General features: G+C 46.7%; 1 protein-coding gene across 5 annotated transcripts in view; it reads left to right on the forward strand.

Moving 5' to 3' along the window:
• Positions 1 to 21499, forward strand: part of FLNB (filamin B) — a 143305-nt gene that overhangs the window by 95225 nt on the left and 26581 nt on the right. For 2 of the 5 annotated variants that reach the window (XM_047097649.1, XM_047097646.1), the window contains exons 21-32: positions 413 to 1010; positions 1672 to 1845; positions 2841 to 3003; positions 3683 to 3843; positions 7521 to 7688; positions 9877 to 10000; positions 11457 to 11613; positions 12658 to 12847; positions 14539 to 14786; positions 17216 to 17287; positions 18003 to 18105; positions 18689 to 18829. In XM_047097649.1, coding sequence (XP_046953605.1) covers positions 413 to 1010; positions 1672 to 1845; positions 2841 to 3003; positions 3683 to 3843; positions 7521 to 7688; positions 9877 to 10000; positions 11457 to 11613; positions 12658 to 12847; positions 14539 to 14786; positions 17216 to 17287; positions 18003 to 18105; positions 18689 to 18829 — 2299 coding nt within the window. Of the gene's footprint in view, positions 1 to 412; positions 1011 to 1671; positions 1846 to 2840; positions 3004 to 3682; positions 3844 to 7520; positions 7689 to 8992; positions 9086 to 9876; positions 10001 to 11456; positions 11614 to 12657; positions 12848 to 14538; positions 14787 to 17215; positions 17288 to 18002; positions 18106 to 18688; positions 18830 to 21499 lie in introns of all 5 variants that reach the window. The other 3 variants (XM_047097650.1, XM_047097647.1, XM_047097648.1) reach the window with 2 other exon arrangements.

The following is a 21499-nucleotide window of genomic DNA, read 5'->3' on the forward strand; positions in this document are numbered from 1 at the left end:
TATGTGGAGTTTGGTGAGGGAGGTGTAGCCTTCCAAGCAACAGGGAGGCCCATAAAACCATGCTACAAGCGTTCAGCCCCGCGTGTGTTTGTTAGTCTCCACCTCCAGCCCTGTGGTTCGGGAATGCTGGGCATGGCAGAGTGGAAGTCACATGCCGGGCTTCAGAGGGCCACGCCTCGGTGCTGTGGCTTTCAGTGTTGACTGAGCTTGCAGCCGTGTCTCCCTTTGGTAGCCATCTGCAGCCTGGATTGCACCGTGGCTCTAATTCGGGTCTGTGTGACATGAGTTAGGCCCCAGGGAGAAGGGCCACTCAGCTGAGAGGCCTGATTGCAGGCTGGGGTGTGAGGTGGTGCTGGCCGAGCAGCCACTCCAGCATCAGGCACAGTTCGACTTTTATTCTCTGTTCAAATAGGTGAAGGCCCATGGTCCTGGCCTTGAAGGTGGTCTCGTGGGCAAGCCTGCGGAGTTCACCATTGACACCAAAGGAGCGGGCACCGGAGGTTTGGGCCTCACCGTGGAAGGCCCATGCGAGGCCAAAATTGAATGCTCTGACAATGGCGATGGCACGTGCTCTGTCTCCTACCTGCCCACAAAGCCTGGGGAGTACTTTGTCAACATTCTCTTTGAAGAAGTCCATATACCTGGTTCTCCCTTCAAAGCCGACATTGAAATGCCTTTCGACCCCTCTAAAGTCGTGGCTTCGGGGCCAGGTCTCCAGCATGGGAAAGTGGGCGAAGCTGGGCTGCTGAGTGTTGACTGTTCGGAAGCAGGGCCCGGGGCCCTGGGCCTGGAAGCCGTGTCAGACTCGGGAGCGAAAGCTGAAGTCTGTATTGAAAACAACAAAGACGGCACCTATGCGGTGACCTATGTGCCCCTGACCGCCGGCATGTACACACTGACCATGAAGTATGGTGGCGAGCTCGTGCCCCACTTCCCCGCCAGGGTCAAGGTGGAGCCCGCCGTGGACACCAGCAGGGTCAAAGTCTTTGGGCCAGGAATAGAAGGAAAAGGTAGGTTTCATAAAGAGAGGGAAGCTGCAAAATAGCTTGGGACTTAGGGGTCCCCAGAAGCTCAGAGTGGAGCTCTGAACTCATATGCTCACTGGGGCCAGGTGGGGTGTAGGAAAACACTCACCTATACTCCTGCATCCAGAAGAGAAGGACCACGGCAAAGGAGTGGGCACATGGCATTTCTGCTGCCTGACCCTCACGTTGTTTCTCTGTGGGGAACAGGGCCCAGCACTGCCTGCAGATTTTCCTGTTTCTCTGGCAGAGTTAAAAACCTTGATTTTTATGTAGAAATTCAAGATCTTTCATTTTTGACACTGAATTGAAAAGGTTTCATATGTGGTGCTAATATCACACTTGCTGCAGAGCAGATCTGTCTTTGTCCTTTAACCTGTCCCCAGACCCCGCCTTTGTCCAAAAAGTGTACAAGTGGTTGTGTTCTCACTGGGGCTTCCACAGACTACCCGGGAGGAAGCAGCTTTTGCAAGGTGGTGGTAGGGGGAGGTGGTCATTAATACTGTTGATTTTGAGAGTCAGAGAAAACAGTTGTCTGCTGTCACTGAAACTAGACCTAACGTATCTGAAGTGCAAGAACCTTGGTTCTTGGATTTGGTCCTGGGTCCCAGGTATTGGTGACGTTCTTATCTGTGTGATTGCTCTGCAGATGTGTTTCGTGAGGCCACCACCGACTTCACGGTCGACTCACGGCCCCTGACACAGGTTGGGGGTGACCACATCAAAGCCCATGTTGCCAACCCTTCAGGGGCCTCTACCGAGTGCTTCGTCACAGACAATGCCGATGGGACCTACCAGGTGGAGTACACGCCCTTTGAGAAAGGTGAGTTGATTTCTCCTTGGACATGACCCTTGTTCATAGCTGTGCTGGGCCATTTCGTTTGGTGCCTGGTGTTGACTCCTGCCTCATGCGTCTGGCCTGTCTCAGCAGAGGCATGTACAAAGTTACAGGGACATGTGGAAATCTCCCTCCCCTATAATGCCTCCTTATATGTTGACACTTGGGCCAGGTTTAGCCTCAGGCTCACCCGAGCAGGTTATGAGTGATGTCATGCATATTGCCCATTTGTAGAGTTTGTTTTACGTAATTTATTTCTTGAATATTAAAATTATTTAAAAATTTGAGGGGCACCTGGGTGACTTAGTTAAGCATCCGACTTTGGCTCAGGTCATGATCTTGCGGTTCATGGGTTTGAGCCCCGCACTGGACTCTGTGCTGACAGCTCAGAGCCTAGAGCCTGTGTCTCCCTCTCTCTCTCTGCCCCTCACCCACTCACACTCTGTCTCTCAAAAATAAACATTAATAAAAACATTTTTTAATTTGATAAATAACAAAAAGGTAAAAAATTAAAAGTACCATATATCCTCACTACTTGGATATGTGATTCCTATAAATATTTTGGTGCAGGTACTTCCAATCTCTTTATGTAAATGCATGTATATTCTATTTCATGGATTCCCCCTTTGTCTCTTGGCTAATGACTGCATGGAGTGTTTCCAGATCAGGATAATACATTTAAGATGACTAACTTGAATACAGATGTAGTGATATTTGCTTGGAGGAGAGACCTTGTGCATATGTGTGTCAAGGAGGGAGAGTTATGTGTCTGTCACGTGAACAGAAAGCATAAATAAACAAGTGCATTTAAAAAGAATCAAATCATACCGATGTTGTACTATTTCTTTAACCCACTTGTTGCAAATAACATGGTATAGCAGGTAGGTGTGGGTACTAGGTGAAACTCTGCAGTAGAGTGTTATTTCCCACAAATAGGTGACTCCTGTACAAATATGTTTCTGTTTGTTGTTTTTGAACAGGTCTCCATGTAGTGGAGGTGACCTACGATGATGTACCTGTCCCAAATAGTCCCTTCAAAGTGGCTGTAACCGAAGGCTGCCAGCCATCTCGGGTTCAAGCCCAAGGACCTGGGTTGAAAGAGGCCTTTACCAACAAACCCAATGTCTTCACCGTGGTTACTAGGTAAGCAGGGTCCTGGGTTCTGTGTGTTGACTCTCTAAAAAGAGTAGGTTTAGGTAATTTAAATGCTCTGAGTTTTACGGGTGTATTCTGCATATGTGTCATGGAGTCTGGTACTCAAAAAGTTACCAGAAAGCCCTTGGTGATAGTCATAAAATTGCTGAGCAAACCAGAACTAGATGGAAGCTCCTTAACTTGATAATGCAGAAATATATATAGCCAATCTCATAGTTAGGTGAGATATCAGAAGTATGCCTCTTGTGGGGCACCCGGGTGGCTCAGTTGTTTGGGCATCTGACTCCTGATTTTAGCTCAAGTCATGATCTCAGGGTTTGTGAGTTCGAGCCCTGTGTCAGGCTCTGCACTGACAGCGTGGAACCTGCTTGGGATTCTCACTCTGTCCCTCTCTCTCTGCCCCTCTCCTGCTGTCTCTCTCTCTCCCCACCCGCCCAATATAAGCATTAAAAAAAAAATTTTTTTTTAATCAAAAGAAGAATAAGCATCGGAAAGGAGAGGTTAAATCTGTCTTATACTGTTGAGAAATCTGTGTGAGAGGTGTCACAGTAGTTGAGTCAGGTTGGCTACATGGGATCATTTATAGAGGGATTTTAAATAGTTTTGGCAATAAGCAGACTAGCATGAACCACTAGTACCACTGTGCTTTCTTCTCCACACTTTCCAGAGGGGCAGGTATTGGTGGGCTTGGCATAACTGTCGAAGGCCCATCAGAGTCGAAGATCAACTGCAGAGACAACAAAGATGGTAGCTGCAGCGCTGAGTACGTCCCCTTTGCTCCAGGGGACTATGACGTTAACATCACATATGGAGGAGCCCACATCCCTGGTAAGGCTTCCCTCAGAAAGGTACCCAAAGAACAATTGATTTTGCGTGAAAGCAGGTTTTGTTTTGCTTATCTCTGAGTGGAGAAAGAGTCTGATATTTGCAGTGACTGCAAGGGGAGAATTTTCTTTATGGCTGCATCTCCAAGAATATCCCAACTGCCAGGAGGACCAGTAACATGGCAGAACACATTGACTTGGCATTTTGACTGCAAATGGTTGCTCACATGTTGGAGGACCTAATTTAAGTGAAAGCTGATTTTTTTTTTAGAACGTTGAAAATCTCCATTTTATTCTATGGTTGGTTCTTGCGCACCTTAGGCGTGTTTTCTTACTTTCTGTTTTTCATTGACAGTCCTGGTAGCCAAAAGAGACACACAGACTCAAATTTTTATTTATTAATTTCTTTTCTATTTAATGACGTAGTATATGCACTGGCTATAAAACAGGGTTTGTTGGGTGCCTGGCTGGCTCAGGAGGTGGTGTATGCAGCTCTTGATCTCAGGGTTGTGAGGTTGAGTCCCATGTTGGGTTGATGAGATTACATAAAAAATTGGGGGTGGGATAATTCTTTGTTGTGGGGAGGCTGTCCTGTGCATTGTAGGGTATTGAGTAGCATTCCACCCCCCTTCATTTTGTGACAACCAAAAATGTCTCTAGATATTGCCAAGTATCCATTTGGGGACAAAATCTTCCCTAGTTGAGAACCACTGCTATACATGATTGAAACAATGAGGAAATATATGACTTAAGTGGCAAAGGGCCCTCCACCTTTCATGCTCCAGGGGAGGGATTTTCATAGGTTCTGCTTCTGCTTATTTCATGAAACAGTTGCCACTCAACACAGATCTAGATGGGTAGGAGACTGTGGTATGGAGTGGACATAGGTAAGGACTCTAGGGGCTGCCTCTGAGTCAGCCTATGCCTTGGCTTAGATATGTTGAGAAAGAGGTCGGAACCCTACCCCCAAGACTCCTGGGGCAGGAAGAGCCTTGGGTTGGTCAGTATTATTCTTGCCCTAAAAGTCATAAGCCAGGGTGAGACTGAAGGGGAAGGACCAGGCTGAGGAGCTTACTTTTGGGTTTCTGACTTGACTCCCAGGGAAGTGGAGTGTGCATTGACCAAACAGTTTCCTGAATCTGTATGTTTCCCCCCTTTATTACATGCAAACGTGTGCACACGTTCAAACTCACTCTTCCTCTCACGTTGATCTGAAAGCATTGACATTCAGCTCAAATTAATGCTCCTCAGATGTTCATTTAAGCCTTAATTTTATGAAGGCTTAGATTTTCTTTGAAGGCTTAAGTCTTTTTAAGTTTAAGAAACTTAAATTGGTAAGTTTCTCCTCAAACTTGGCTTTGCAGCTGATCATAGCTTTCTAAATCCCTATAAGCACTAGTCAAGACACATTCAGTCATGGACAAGACAGTCAAAGCTCTTGAGCTCCGGGAACTTCCTGGCTGGTGTTTATGCGACTTCTCCTGATAACTGCTACAAAGAAAGAACAGGGCTCAGTGACAGAATGCAGAGCCTTGGGTATCTTTTGGAGCTCTGCAGCTCTGCAGTTGGGGGGATGGTAGAGGAGAGTACAGAGAACAGATGGAAGGCTGTTCTCAGGAGAGATGATGTGATAGGTATCCACATCATCACCCAGGCAGGGAGCAGTGGAGAAGACAATCTCCTGGTCGTGGAGATAACAACACCATTCTGACTTTATTGGGAAGGTCTGGTGGATGCCATCAGCTTTGGAGTTCCCCTTGCAGAAGAGGGGTGCGGGCTTGGGCCCCTGTGGCTGATGCATGAGCATGAAGCAGACGGCCATCTTTGAGAATTACAATAAAGAGAGACCCACTTGGAATTTTCTTACCAGAGGTAGATGGTACGTCTTCATGTTTCAGACTCTCTGTTGCCTCTCAGAGCTGAATACCAGCTTTTCCCAGATCCCAGGCCCTTCCCAGGCAGAGTTATTTAGGAAAATGTTGGTTAGTTGTCTTAGTATTGGGCTGCTTAGCTAAGGTAACTCATGTGGTGTTGAGCTGTGAAACATACCTGCTAGCTTCTGATTTGCTCTCATGGGAATTCTGATTGGTCAAACATAGTCCAGTGTTTCCTGGCCTGGTACACACCTGTAGTGGAGTTATTAGTTTACCCGCTGTGGCCTATTAGTTTCCTCTGGTGGGCCAGCTGTGGTCGGTTGGTGGTGGTTCTTAGATCAACTGGATCAACTGGGATAAGGGCATCAGGAAGAAGAGCTGCTGTGATTGGGTTTTGATGTCTGCCTGGGGCACAGCATGGGGGGCAGGTAATGCTTGGTATCTGCCACCTCATACCTCGGGTCTAAAGTCATTTTGTTAGTTCTTGGCTACTCTCATGCAGAGTTCAGACACCTTCCAGTGGGGGCTCTGACTTGGAGATCAGCCTCAGGGGTAGTCGATGGCCATCACCTGCTGACACTGAAATTCTCAGCCTTTTCTCTGTAAACTGAAGCTCCCTTTTGCTTCCCTAAACCCAAACATGGAGGGTGATGTTTGTCTTTGCCAGGGTCAGCCATTTATTTCAGCTAGCTGAAAACTTTGATGCCATCAAAACCCAGCTATTGCTAAAAAGCCAAGGTCTCTGTTCTTTGTGTGATCTTGTAATGTACCACCCCTAATTCTACAACAGATAAATTTGGGGGGGATGCAAAGCAGAGACACCTGAGTTTATGTGGCAGTTAGAAGTCATTAATTTTGCCAGCCTTCTTGGGGAACACAAGGACTTCTGCGCACAGTGAGAGATGCATATCACTGCTGCTCGGTGATGGACTTGGAAGCCAGAGGGGGGCATGATTCCAGAGCCATTGGGGCTCCCGTTTCTGACTCAGCTCTGAGGAGGCCTTCCTCTGTCCCCCTTAGTGGGGGAATCCCATGAGGGTCCCTGGTCCAGCCCTGGCTTCTCTGTTCAGTGCTCGTCTTGCAAATCCTGATCACACAGCATTTTCTGTTAACTTGGTCTTTAAAACCAATACCTTCAAAGAGTCAGAGGACCACAGCTGACAGGGAGAAAGCAAGGGTTCACCCAATGACCAGGGAACCAAACAGGCTACGTTGCTGGGGGAGGATTCCAGGAAGCCCTCGGGAGCTGTTTGGGGAGAAAATATTGAATGTGGGCCAAAAGGCCTCCCTGCTTCTATAGCCCTTTCCACTTCTTTCTTCCACCACTCAGCTGTCTTCCTTCATTTTCCTCAATAGCCTGTCTTTCCCCTCACCTCCAGTCCTCTGCATATGCCCATCACAGCTTAAAACCCTTCTCCATCTGCTTCCCTGGGTGCTATCTGTTCACTCTCATGTCTCAGCTTCAATGTCACTGGAAAGCTTCCCCTGGCCTCCTGAAGACTGGACTCATTGCCTTCTAAGTGCCCCACCAGGGCTTGTCCATGCCCTTAACATGTTATGTGATAGTACAATGCCTTGTGTGCCTCGCCCTTCTACATTGTGGGTTCCCCAAGGGCCATTAGCCACTCTGGGCCCAGCACCTGGCACAGTATCTAGATGGAGTGGATGCACATGGGTGCACATACAGCAAGGTGGGGGGCACTGACTGAGGTCCAAACCACCAAGGGCCCATATGGAGCAGCAGTGTGATTCTGGGTGCACACAAGGCAAGGCTCCCGTGCTCAGAATCCTGTGACTTGTTTTCCAGGCAGTCCCTTCAGAGTTCCAGTGAAAGATGTCGTGGATCCTAGCAAGGTCAAGATTGCTGGCCCCGGACTGGGCTCCGGTGTCCGAGCTCGCATCTTGCAGTCTTTCACAGTGGACAGCAGCAAGGCCGGCCTGGCCCCACTGGAAGTGAGGGTCCTGGGCCCACGAGGTGAATATGCATCCTGCCCCCCTGCTGACATTCACCTGCCCCAGATGGGGGCAGCCGTGAACCACAGCAGGCACTTTACTTTTGAGTTTGGTCATGAACTTAAAATTAAATTTCTTAAATTGCTTTATTGCTCCATACTCTAAACAGGAGAAGCTCCTGCTTAATAAGCAGGCAGACCTCTTCTTTCTCTAATGGTCTTTCCCCTATTTAATAATATGGCTCTGAGTGTCTTTTTAAATTAAAAAAAAATTTTTTTTGATGCTTTTTATTTATTTTTTCTGAGAGAGAGAGAGAGACAGACCATGAGCCCCAGGGGAGGGGCAGAGAGAGAGGGAGACACAGAATCAGAAGCAGGCTCCAGGCTCTGAGCTGTCAGCATAGAGCCCAATGTGAGGCTCAAACCCACAAACCGTGAGATCATGACCTGAGCCAAAGTCGGACACTTAACTGACTGAGCCACCCATGAGCCCCTCTAAATGTCTTTTTACATTTTTATTTTTCTTAAGTAGTGAGATGAAGCAAGTAGTCTTTGGGCTCTCCCATGTAATACTGTTAAAACTGCTTGATTACACATTTCAGCGTTTGTGAGGTGACTGGGGTTGGTCTGGAATTTGGGTGGGCAATGGGGTTGGAGGTGATAATTTTCTTCGAGGTGCCTTTGTGCCCATGTGGAACACACTCCAAATTTCTGGAAATGACAGCTACTCCTCCCATGCGACACATAGCTTTGTCATTGTCCCAACTTCCTGGAGGGAGAGGGTCTCTTGGGAAATGGCCTTTGTTGCCAGTTTGGCCTGCCCTGTTGGCAGCCTGGAACACTGGGGTTCAGTAAGGCTAGCAGGCCATTTTGGGACAAAGCCCTGAAGTGCATTGAAGTTTACCTTATTTGGTAGACGATCACATTTCCTCTTCTAGCATTTAAAGTGTGCCATTCTCTGCTTAATTTCTTAAATTATCTGGATTTTTCCCCAGTGATGTGTTCTTGGCTTCACAGAAATGGCAATTGGGGGCTTCCTTCTTTGAAGAGGAACTTTCTCCTTAATGGGGTTCAGCAGGAGGTTATGCCCTTTGAAGCTCAGGGCAGACGTGGTTTGAGGGAAATGAGGTCATGGGGCTGGAATCTGATTCTAATAGTTACTGAGCTTGTATGACCTGTGTGTGTGTGTGTGTGTGTGTGTGTGTGTGTGTGTGTGTGTGAGAGAGAGAGAGAGAGAGAGAGAGAGAAGAGGGGGGTGCTTTACTTAGATACCTACCTCTATTATATTATTATGGAGGACTCTGAAGTAACAGCCTTTTAATTTTAGTTGATGAGGTGGATTCCCAGTCATGGCGCAGCCCCTTGAAAGCCATTTCAGAGTTCTTTAAAGGTGACCCGAAGGGTGACTTTACGGAGACAGGTTTGCATTTTCCTATTGCCTGCTGCTCTAATTTATGTGACCTGAATACCTCTTGCTGGCTTCATCCTTCAAATTGCCTTGTTCCTGCCTCCTCTGCTTTGCTTACTGAGTAGACCATGCTTTGCTTAACCTACTCTGCCGTTAACCCATCCTTGATGCTCACGTTCAGAACTGGGATCTGGAATCTACCAACCCAATGCATGCCTTGATTATGTTTTAACATAGTCTCTAACCATCCCCTGTAGGCCTCGCTTTGAAGGTCCCCTCACCCCATGAGATTGACACCCTCACCTGTCCTGCACCTATGCCCATCCTGCCGGCGCCATACTGGTCTTTGATCAAAGGTGGCCATAAGTCTTCACTGGCCAGCCCATTGGTTAATTTTTTCTGTTCAGAATTGTGGACTCTTTGGCCCTTCCTCAGCTATACAGTAAAATTGCCACATCCCAAGCATGCCTAACCAGCTTGAAAGGGTAGAGCCTGTCTGCAACATGCATCTTTGCACAAGCACGGGCAGTCTCCTTAATTATACTCAAGGGCTGACTGAGTGTACTTTAGCCAACAGAAAGCTAAAGGTGTCTCTTGGGGTCATTTCTGCAACCATGAATTGGGGATCCTGTCTCCTGTGATTTCTCAGGCCTCTGATTATGGCCTGCCTGCCTTAATGTTACTCATCAGTGGAAACCAATGTGATTGGTTTGGGGATGAATGTGATTCTGTTTCAAACTCAGCCCAGGGTGGAGTGAAGGAGAGTCTAAGCAGTTCCTCAGACTTCTCATTTCTGTTCTCAGGCCTGGTGGAGCCGGTGAACATAGTGGACAATGGGGATGGCACACACACAGTGACCTACACCCCATCCCAGGAGGGGCCTTACATGGTCTCGGTTAAATACGCTGATGAAGAGATCCCTCGTAGGTAAGCTCCTGACACTTACAGAAGGGGGTCCAAACCAGCCTGAAGCCTACTCCTCTGCAGGATTGACCAACACTGCCTTGGTGATCCACTCATCCATTCATTTATCCATCTGTCCATCCACCTATCCACCCACCCACTGGTCTGTCTACCCATCTACCCATCCATCGACCCAACCATCCATCCATCCACTCAACCGTCCATCCATCCATCCATCCATCCATCCATCCATCCATCCATGCACCCACTCACCCACCCAGCCATCTATCCACCCATCCATCCACCCATCAGATCAGCAGGTATCACCGAGAACCTGCATGCTCTGCACAGGTATATCAATACACTAGCTTTGATATTTGTGTCTGCTCCTTTCTTAGCATCCTGTTTCCTCCTACTTTGTTCTTTTCAGCCATCTTTAATTTAAAGACAAGCTAAAATTAAGGAGTTGGGAATCTTTGAAGAAACAAGGAATACATTAATTCATCAAAGTCTTCTTTCTGGTGGCCTTGCAAGTAGTTTTCTGATTAGGACAAAGATTTTTACTTTTTGACTTCTTTAGTTTTTTTTTACTTTTTTACTTCTTTTGAGGATTTGGTTGGCAATAGCATTCCCAGAGGGTGTTGGATAGAAACCTATTCCTCAGTCATATTAATATGAAATGTTTCCTACATTCTTCCACTCTCCAAACAGCCTCTGAAGGTTTCTTTTTCTACTCCTTAAGATGAAAAAATTTTAGGGGCGCCTGGGCGGCTCAGTCGGTTAAGCGTCTGACTTCAGCTTAGGTCACGATCTCACGGTCTGTGAGTTCGAGCCCCGTGTCGGGCTCTGGGCTGATGGCTCAGAGCCTGGAGCCTGCTTCCGATTCTGTGTCTCCCTCTCTCTCTGCCCCTCCCCCGTTCATGCTCTGTCTCTCTCTGTCTCAAAAATAAATAAACGTTAAAAAAAAATTAAAAAAAAAAAGATGAAAAAATTTTGCCCATATCCCTAATATACATATAGCTCTAGGTATATAGAAATATATAATTTATATATTATATTTATGTATTACTTTGTTAATAGGTAATTCATCTAAAGCATTCTAAAAATAGAAAAGAAGATGATAGAATATTAATTTTATTATTCTAATTATTTGTTCCAGTATTGTCTCTTAATTCCAATATTCCCTTCCCATTTTGGTAACCATTTTCTTAGCATAACAACAGTGAGTTAACCTTGTCTCCCAAATCAACTTGGGGATTAGTGTGTATCGCATGGAATGCACTCAGGGAAAGCCAGTCTGTCATATGATGGTTACATGGTTGTAAATTTCTGCTGGGTTTAAGGTACTTAAGTCACCCGCTATCTTATCTGCTATAGAAATCCCTCATTTCAAGCCCAGTCTCTGTGTAAGGGAGATAAAGATGTAGCAGGGGTTGATGGTATCCACACTGACTGGGGATATGTGTGTGTGTCTTTCAAGTCCCTTTAAGGTCAAGGTCCTTCCCACATATGATGCCAGCAAAGTGACTGCCAGTGGCCCTGGCCTCAGTTCCTATGGTGTGCCTGCCAGTCTGCCTGTGGAGTTTGCAATCGATGCCAGAGATGCTGGGGAAGGCCTGCTTGCTGTTCAGATAACGGTAACTTTGAGTTATCTTCTAGGGTCCAACTTTATTAATAAAGACCTGATTTCCCGGCCAGGGATAAGAATAAGGTTTTAATAACCAATTTGTGGCCTGATGCAAGTGTTTGACAGTTTTGGTGTTTTTTTCCAACCAGAGAGTCAGTAATTGTGCCAGAGAACAAACATGCTTGCCTGAGTGAGAGGTCTGAAGGGGTAGCTCCAAATACCACGTGTGGATGAATCTCATGTATTTTGATCTCTATTATATCTGTTCCTCTGTTTTTCTTTTAAAATGTTTTCAATTACTCATTGGATTAGTTAGGACTAAGCTTTGCTGCGTATCACAATATACCCGGCAAACAAGAGTGGCTTAAACACATGGGATTATTCCCTCTGTTTAAACAAGCCGGGAGGCAAGCCACCTGGGTGCTATATGGCTCCGCAGAGAAGCAGGCTCCATCTCTCTGCTCCTGTGTCCTGACTGTGGCTTCTGCTGGAGGCCTCCTCGTGGACCACGGGCCCTCTGATGCACATGGCAGGCTGGAAGGAGGAAGAGGAGCAGCAGGGGAAAAGGGGACTTTCGAGTCAATGAGCTACTTCAAGCAGCCCTGTGTACTTCCACTTCTCTCGCATTTATTGGAACTTTGTCACAAGTCACATGGCCATACCTGGTAGCAGAGGATGCTAGGAGGTGGGAGCAGTGCACCCAGCCAAGAATTGGGCACCTTTTACTAAAGAGAAAAGGGAGAGAGTGGATGTGGTGGTGCAAGTGCAGGAGCCCTCTTGTCTCCCTGTATTTCAGTGGATCCGGAGCTCAATCACTACTTGTTCACTTGACCGAAAAATTCCTAAACGTTGACCATGTCCGTATGGTGTTAAAGAGATCTGTGACTCTTTCTTCTCCCTAGTCCCACCCCCCAAAAAGATTGTATTAAGCCAGTAATCCTGTCTCTTCTGAAGAGGGGTGCAAATCAATGAGCAGAATGTGTCTCGGTTTCCCATGAATGGTTTCTACATCTTAATGACAACATCTTAAATAGCATTTCTCTGTGATTCCCAGGACCAAGAGGGAAAACCCAAAAGAGCCACTGTCCACGACAATAAAGATGGCACGTATGCCGTCACCTACATCCCTGACAAGACCGGACGCTATATGATTGGGGTCACCTATGGGGGGGATGACATCCCACTGTCTCCCTACCGCATCCGGGCCACACAGACAGGAGATGCCAGCAAGTGTCTGGCCACAGGTGAGTGCAGGTCAAGGTCAGGAGTGTGGGCTTTGGAGTCAGAAAGCCAAGGGCTAGCCCGTCTCTACCACTTAATAGCTACGTGATTAGGGCAGGTTGCTCAACCACCCTGAGCTTCAGTCAGACTCAGATAGAAGATCTTTCTGAGAACATTTGAATTCAAGAAACTCTTCTCAGGATCAGAGATAGTTTTGCAGGGTTATTGCAAAGATTAGATGAGGTCAGGCATGAACAATGCTTAGCACGGTGCCAGGCGCATGGAAGCTATTATTATGTTACTTTTGAAGTGGGCGCTTTGGTTGAGAGATAGTGGCTTCCATGAAAAGCTGCACATGTGTGCCTCCCTTTCATGAGTCGATGGTTTAATTATTTAAGATTTATTCAAGAGCATTTCGGGTCAGCATTAGAGAAACGCGTTCAAGGATCTAGGTTTTTTCCTTAGCACTGGAGACTGTGCCTGTATCTCTCAGAATGTCTCCAGGAATACATTTGAGCATCATACTTCCTTCAGTTTCTAAGACGTGAAGACCGTCATGGGCCCTTCTGTTTCTAAGAACAGCTCTTGCTACTCTGATGCTACTGCACCAGATTCCTCAACATGAATCCCCATCTCTGAGATGAAACAGATTTGCTTCTCTTTACATCACACATAGGTCCACTGTGGATGTGTTCTATTTTTCTCCTATCTTCTCTTGTTCTGAATGGGGAAAAACTTTTGGCTTTTAGAGCAAGTTGTAAACTCCTCAACTTGGCAATTTTGGGCTCAAAAATTGAGAAATTTTGAAACACTGGCCAGTCCAATTTGCCACCTCTTAGGTCTGTGCTGTGCCAGGTACGACTAGATTGCCTTTGCTAACCTGTGGGAGTAATGATACTGGGTGTGGACTTACTCCCTGCTTTCCAGGCCCTATTCCCTCCTTTGCTGGGGCGGAATCCTGAGCAGAATATTCTCAGCCTGGGGGCTCTCGGAGGCCACAGTTTTCTGTCATTCAAGGCCTTCCACAAACTGGCCCCAGGCTTCCTTCTACCACTCACTGTCTGAGCAACATGTTCTTAGCACTCCCTGTTGCTTCTACACACTTGGAGGGTTTTTTAAATTGTTTTGCCAGTGTGCTTTTAGTTCACTTTTCTACACTTCCTGATATGTGGATCCTGTATGAAGGGGTGCCACAAGTCAGACAGATAGAGACTAGTCATGGTTTGGGGACAGAGGTTCTATGTCTCCCCTAGCCAAGAGTACCTGTCCTTCAGAATTCAGCCATTCCCCTTATCTCAAAAAGCCCTTTGTCAATGTGGCAACCCTGGGATATACATTCTTAGGACTTTATTTATAGAGATGTACTACAGGACTCTTCTCTGAAGAACAATTGATAATTTTTTCTGTACTTAGCTCCTCCTCCGCGTTTCCACAATACATTGAGCTGTCATTCCTGGTGCCTGGCCTACATCTGCCTGCCTGTTAGGTTAGGAACATCTTGAGAGCAGGGACCGTGTTTGGATCACTTTGGTGTGTACCTTGCCCTTAAGAAAATGCCCAGTATATATTTGTTTAGGGAAGTTGACCGTCATCCCCATACCCTTGAATGCTTGAACCTTGAATCACCCACATGAATGTGAGATTTGTTCTCGGGCCTCCAGGGCCCTTGTCTACAGCTAGAGCTTCCATTTTCTTCCCCTGAACTTTTCTACAGGTCCTGGAATCGCCTCCACTGTGAAAACCGGCGAGGAAGTGGGCTTTGTGGTTGATGCCAAGACCGCTGGGAAGGGGAAAGTGACCTGCACGGTTCTGACCCCAGACGGTACCGAGGCTGAGGCCGATGTCATCGAGAACGAGGATGGCACCTACGACATCTTCTACACGGCCGCCAAGCCAGGCACCTATGTGATCTATGTGCGCTTTGGCGGCGTTGATATTCCCAACAGCCCCTTCACTGTCATGGTAAGGAAAATTCCTTCCCTAGAGCACTCTGCTAGGATAGAAATAGTAACAGCTGCCATTCGTTAAATCCTGGCTAGAACATCCCCTTCCAGTTTTTTTTCTTCAAAAAATTTTTCTTAAGCAGTCATGACCTTATAGAGTCCTAGAATAATCTCTAGAAATCCAGAGACCCTTGGCTCTAAGAGTTTTTAAGGAACCTTATTGACCACCAAAGTATCTGTCATGCTAAGGGTCTTAAGCAATATCCTGGCCTAAGCCCAGCTCAGAAAGATACACTTTGACAAAAAATGTTTGTAAGTAAAACATCACATTTTTTATTCTGCTTATTCTCCTCCTTCCTCCTCCCTCATCTCCATGGCCTTGAGGAGAGAGGTTCCTGATGCCATTATGTCTGCAGACTTGACTTGTATCCCAGGACACAAAGTACCTCCAGTTTTGTTTTGGAAAGATTCAGATTTTGCATAGGTGTGGGAAATAGCATGTCTTTTGAATAGTAACACCTGGTGCAAAGGGAAACCATTATGTGGGCCTCTGGGCCAGAGAATGGTGAGGTTCTTTAATTTTCAGCGAGTGACTTTTGGACCTTCCTCTGATTATGAAGGTTCTTCAGCCATGAAAAGATTAGAAATCTCATTTGACCTTCAGAAAACCAAGCATTGTTGGCCCTTTTGCAGGTGAGGTATAGGAACAAGGCTCAGGCTCAAGTTCACTGAGCCCAGAGTGCCTGCTGTGGACAGCCACCAGGTGCTATGGGTCTCCCCTTACACAGTGTCCTTTGATGCCACAGGCAACAGCAGTGCTCAACCACAAAGTTCTTATAAGGCCTCTGTGACTTGGCCCCACACAGCCTGTGAAGCCCCTTCTCACAATTTCACTTTATGTAGTGATAGAGAAGAGACTACATTCCAAAGAGAAGGCCACGCCTCCCATCCAAACAGTCTGTAATCTATTGTAGCCCTTTTTCCCCCTTTCCATAGATATTTGTTTATCTGTAAACATTCTGCCAAGAATCTGGAGGCTCCTTTTTGTCTCAAGGATGTAAGCCCTTGTCAACTTTGAGCCTATTCATTTGGGAGTGTTTTTCTCCTTCAATAGAAAAGGGTGAAAAGAAATGCAGCTAGAGAGTTTATATCCTTATTTCCAGAGAAGGGCCCCAGTTACAGTTTTAAGAATCCGTTTTAGCCTGTAGCGGGTTTTATCTGGTGAATTAGAATATATAGGCATCATGGAAGAGTGGTCTCCGGGCCTTGCTGGTGCAATGAGCTAGGCAGAAAAGGGCAGTCACCCACAGTACCTGGTTTGGGTCTTTATTCTCCTGTTCCAAGCTTTCTCCAGCCTTACCTAGATAGACTTTCTTTGTATGTGGATTCCCTGCCTCTCTCTACAGACTTGTGGCCAAAAGGACATGAACACACAGTACTGCCTTCACAGCTCATGTATCAGGGAGGCCCAGCAGGCTGGTTCAGTTAAATACATCATGAAGCCAGCTTATCTGCTCATCACTGTTGAGAATGGATTGAAGGCCATAGCGTGGCCATTGAAAGATCGTCCTCCTGGCCAATTTGCCCCTGCATGGCCCCATGGTATAAGAGAGCCCTAGAAGATGGGGAGAGGGCTGTTTCAAAAATTGAAGCCTTTTTAAATGAAGTCCCCTTTCCGCAGATGCCAAAATACAAAGGAGTAAATGCAGGCATGTAGGCCTTCCTCCAGGGGGTGGCCTTCCAGTTCGTTGTTGACTGTGGTAAAAGATGATCCCTCCCTTATCAGGTCGATTGGAACATGAAGTCTGTGGTTTGAAGCAAAAATGAGCTTATAAAGACTTTTAACACATTAAGACCATGGACCCTTACCAAATAACAGGAGACCACTTTTCCAGTTTCATGCCACAGAAGTGACTAGTGTTCATTTTTCCCATTTGCACAACACACACATCAACTTCATGCGTGGGGTCACATCATACACATTGCTTTGTAACTTGCTTCCGTCCCTCAGGGTGTCATACGTACCCTTCCACATTAATTCATCAGACTTGGTAGCTTCTTCAGATGTACAGGTTTACATAATTTACTTACCTGACTCCCTGCCAGTTGGACGTTTTAGGTTAGGTCATGTTCTCATGACCATCAACAGCTGTGGTAAAACGCCTTGCATACATCACTTACCTGTGGACTTGCCTGCTAGCATGTCAATAGGCCTGCTTCATAGAGGTGGGATCGTGGGTTCAAAGGGCATGTGGATTTGACCTTTGAAGAAAGGATCCCACTCGCTCTCCACAAGGGGAGAAAGAATGTAGGCTCCCACTGGAGGGAGTGGCTCCCTGCTGTGCAAGACGGAGCAGATGGGGAGGAAGCCAGCCTCAGGTTGTAGCATCTAAGTAGCAATGTCCCTTCAATGTGATTCCCAACTAATCTCCATTTGCCACTGACCAGGCCACAGATGGGGAAGTCGAGGCCGTGGAGGAGGCACCGGTAAATGCATGTTCCCCCGGATTCAGGCCCTGGGTACACTTTTTTTTTTTTCTCCTTTTTGCGTTTCTGTGTTTACTCAGCCTTCATTTCAGAAAAGCTGCAGCCTGCTTCTGGGGATTGCTTCAGCCCTCTGGGTGTCCTGGTCATTGGTTTGTCCCCCACTGATCAGTCCGTCACAATGATCCCCGCTTCCTCTGTAATGAGACCCACCCGTGTCATCGTATGCGCTCCACGAATCTCCAGCCATCATGTCTGTGATCACGCTCGGTGTAGCCTGTCTCCACGTTCAGAGAAAGATGGGCCATCCTCAAGCCCTCCTGCTGACTCTCAGCCGCCACTAGCACATTTGGTTTCTGTTCAGGGGGAAAGCCACCCGCTGCTACTTTCTGCCACTTAAAACGCACCTTCTTTTCCAGGCCACAAGCAACTAAACCTTTCCAGGTGGAGCCTCTTGGGACTCAGACATTGCTGTCTCTTACTTTTCCACTGTCCCGTGAGCACTGCTGGGAATTTTACAAGCAAACTGCCTAGTGATTTTTAGCAATTGGTCAGCATGACTTCTCCAGTCCTTCAGGTCCTGCTCTGGCCCTGGGGGCAGCTAGACTAAGCCCGTCCTGTACGGGCAACCACGTCCCCACACCCCGGCTGCACTAGCTTGCAAAATTCCCAGTTGCTCTCTGCCCTCTGCTGTTTCATTGGCCCACACGGTTGTCCACTTTACCCAGTGACCACTGCTTCCTGTTTTTAGGTAACCGAAGAGGCCTATGTCCCAGTGAGTGACATGAACGGCCTGGGCTTTAAGCCTTTCGACTTGGTCATTCCATTTGCGGTCAGAAAAGGAGAAATCACCGGTAAGCACTGTCATGAAAGCCGCTTTGTTCTCACTGGCTTGCACTAGCTTTCCAGAAGGGTGCCTGGGAGGTGGTTCCACCTGTCCCCGACACCTGGGGTCCTGAACCTAGCACCCCTGTTTCTTGCTGTGGGGGATCAGTCCATGAGCCCCTGAGATTATGACTGTCGGGTTCCTGTCCCTCCTTTTTTCCTGCCTTCTCTTATTCTTGCACCTTTCCAGATATGACGTTGACACTGAAGCCTATTGTACAAGAGTTTCTTTCTCTTCTAGCCTCCTTTTAATGCCTCATTCTCTTTGAGTTGATATTCTGCTAATTCTCCTGGCCTTGTGGTCTTTTCTAGTCTTGTGTGAGCTTCTCATTTGTCAGAACAAAAGTAAAAAACTCTTGAGTTGCCTGCTGCATTTGTAGAAGAAAAAGGGAACAAAATAAAGGCAAATGTGTCTTTTCCCATTGTGGATCTTGGATGCTTCAGGCAGCAGTGAGTGCTCTTGCCTCTGAAGGCCACCTGGGCCTTTGTGCTCAGCTTCTCTGGGGGAAGCCCCTGGTGGGCTCATGGCTCTCTCTTCCTGTGCTCTAACAGGAGAGGTCCACATGCCTTCTGGGAAGACGGCCACGCCTGAGATTGTGGACAACAAGGACGGCACAGTCACCGTCAGATACGCCCCCACTGAAGTCGGGCTGCATGAGATGCACATCAAATACATGGGCAGCCACATCCCTGGTGAGTCAGGCTCGGCACCTTGGCCAGCACTCCCTGCAGGACAACAAGACTTGGGCCTGAATGTCTGGGAGGTTTGCAGAGACGTTCAGTTGGCTGCTGTGTGGGAAACAGTTCTCAGTGGCAGAATCGGGAAGGCAGTGTCGATGTCCCTGTGAAACCAAACAGCCCGTGACCCCAGCAGATCCAGCCACTCTCCAGAAGGGACAATGCAGCTAAGCATCCTGGGTCACAGTTCAGGCCCTTAGCTTCATGATTGTCTTTGTCACTATGCCGAGTGTGGCCACAGGGTGAGCTGGGAGAAAAATGTGAGCCGCACGAAGGGACTTTCCAGCCTGGCCTACAGAGCCCTATGGAGTGTGGGGTTTGGGGGCGGGAGAGAGAACAAGCTGCTTTATGTTCACAGTGCCCTTGACAAGGAAATTCAGCTCAGATTTTGTGTCCATCAACCAGCACAGTGTTATTCTTGTTTTTTTTTTTTAATTGTTCAAATGGTTCTCTATTTTTAAATTTAATATTTTGAGTAGGCAACATCTCCACATAGTTTAAAAAATGATGTGGGGAAAAGTTTCCTTCCCACCTGTATTGCCACCTGACCTCTCCTTGAACCTGACTACTGTTAATTTTTTATGTTGGATATCAGAACATTTTTAAGACTCTATAAACAAATGGGAAATACAGATTCTTTTCAAAAAAAATTTTTTTAACATCTATTTATTTTTGAGAGACAGAGAGCATAAGTGGGGGAGGGGCAGAGAGAGAAGGAGACACAGAATCCAAGGCAGGCTCCAGGCTCTGAGCAAGCTGTCAGCACAGAGCCCGACATGGGGCTCGAACCCCCGAACCACGAGATCATGACAGCTAAAGTTGGATGCTCAACCAACTAAGCCACCCAGATGCCCCTAAATTTTTGTTAGTGTTATTTGTTTATCTTGAGAGAGAGAGAGCACAAGTGGGGGAGGGAAAGAGAGATTGAATCCCAAGCAGGCTCTGCACAGTCAGCACAGAGCCTGGTGTGGGGCCTGAACTCAGGACCCATGAGATCATGACCTGAGCCGAGATCAAGAGTTGGACGTTTAACTGACTGAGCCACCCAGATGCCCCAGAAAATATAGATTCTTAAGCCCTTTCCCACTTATGCATAAATAGTAGCATACACTACACATGGCTCTGACCTTGCCCTTTCCAGTCTAACTGTATATCCAGGAGAGTTTTGCATGTCCTAATGATAGAGCATGTCTCACCGTTTGGATAAACCGTGATAGATTTCACCCTTCCCCCCATTGGAGAACATTCAGGTTCTTCTCTCCTTTTGCTGTCGCTAGTCAGGCTGCAATGAATGGCCTTTATTCCATCATTTCACTCTCATGAAGGTATATCTGTGAGATTTAGTTCCCAGGGTAGGAATTGCTGGGCACAGGTATAGACATCTATCATTTTTATCAATCTTGCCAAATTGCCCTTCAGTGGGGCTCCCCCAATTCAGACACCCACCAGCAATGTAGACCAGCACCTGCTTTTCCACCAGTTTGCCAATGGAATAATAGGCTGTCAGATTTTTGGATCTTGGCCACACTGACAGTTCAAAAACCAGTATCTTTGTGTTGCTTTATTTGTATTTCCCTTGTGAATGAGAGTGAGCAACTTTCTGTATGTTTAAGGACTATTTATATTTTTCTGTGAACTGAGCACTTATTTCCTTGGCCAGGTTTTTCCATTTGGCCATTGGCCAATATTCTGTATTGGCTTTGTCATAACAGTTTCTGAGAGCAAATTAAATATTGGAGAGATTAGCCCTTTGTGATAGAAGTTAACAAATATTTTTCCCAGCTTGATATGTTTGTTGTGATTCATGCATACATGTGTGCATAATGTTCGTTTAAAGTGAAAACATATTATCTACTTTTATCTAAATATTCTAAAGATGCAGATGCAGAGAAAGTAAAAAAATGTCTTCTCCCATTCCCTTCTACTTCCACTGCTGGGGTGTGTATCTTTCCAGATGTTTCTCTCTGTGCCTACCTACATGCATACATAAATTTGTTCTTCCAAGGAAATGAGATAATGGCGTTAATATTATATAGCAACTTGCCTTTTTCTCTTTTTTATTTTTATTTTTAGAGAGTATGAGAGAGCATGAGCAGGGGATAGAGGCAGAGGCGGGGTCGGGGGAGAGAGAGAGAGAGAGAGAGAGAGAGAGAGAAAATCTGAAGCAGGAACTCAGCACAAGCCCTACACAAGATTTGATCCCATGACCCTGGGTTCATGACCTAAGCTGAAATCAAGAGTCGGATACTTAACCAACTGAACCACCCAGGCGCCCTTCCTTTTCCTCTTTATAATGAGACACATTATAGATAATCTCTCAAGTATAATATACACAGATCTCCCTCATTGTTTGTTTTTTTTTAATGTTTATTTTTGTGAGAGAGAGAGAGTCCGCTCATGCACACACATCCATGGGGGAGGGGCAGAGAGAAGGAGAGAGAGAATCCTAAGCAGGCTCTGTGTTGTCAGCACAGAGCCCAACATGGGACTCAATCCCATGACCCTGGGATCATGACCTGATCTGAAATCAAGAGTTGGACACTTAACTGACTAAGCCACCCAGGTGCCCCATTCCTCATTGTTTTTAATGAACTGCACAAGTAGACCAATGTTTATTTAACTGAC

The sequence above is a fragment of the Lynx rufus genome, unplaced genomic scaffold (assembly GCF_022079265.1).
Source record: "Lynx rufus isolate CCGP_SWC_20201006 ecotype Redwood Valley unplaced genomic scaffold, mLynRuf1.p SCAF_4, whole genome shotgun sequence".
In the NCBI taxonomy this organism is placed as follows: Eukaryota; Metazoa; Chordata; class Mammalia; order Carnivora; family Felidae; genus Lynx; species Lynx rufus.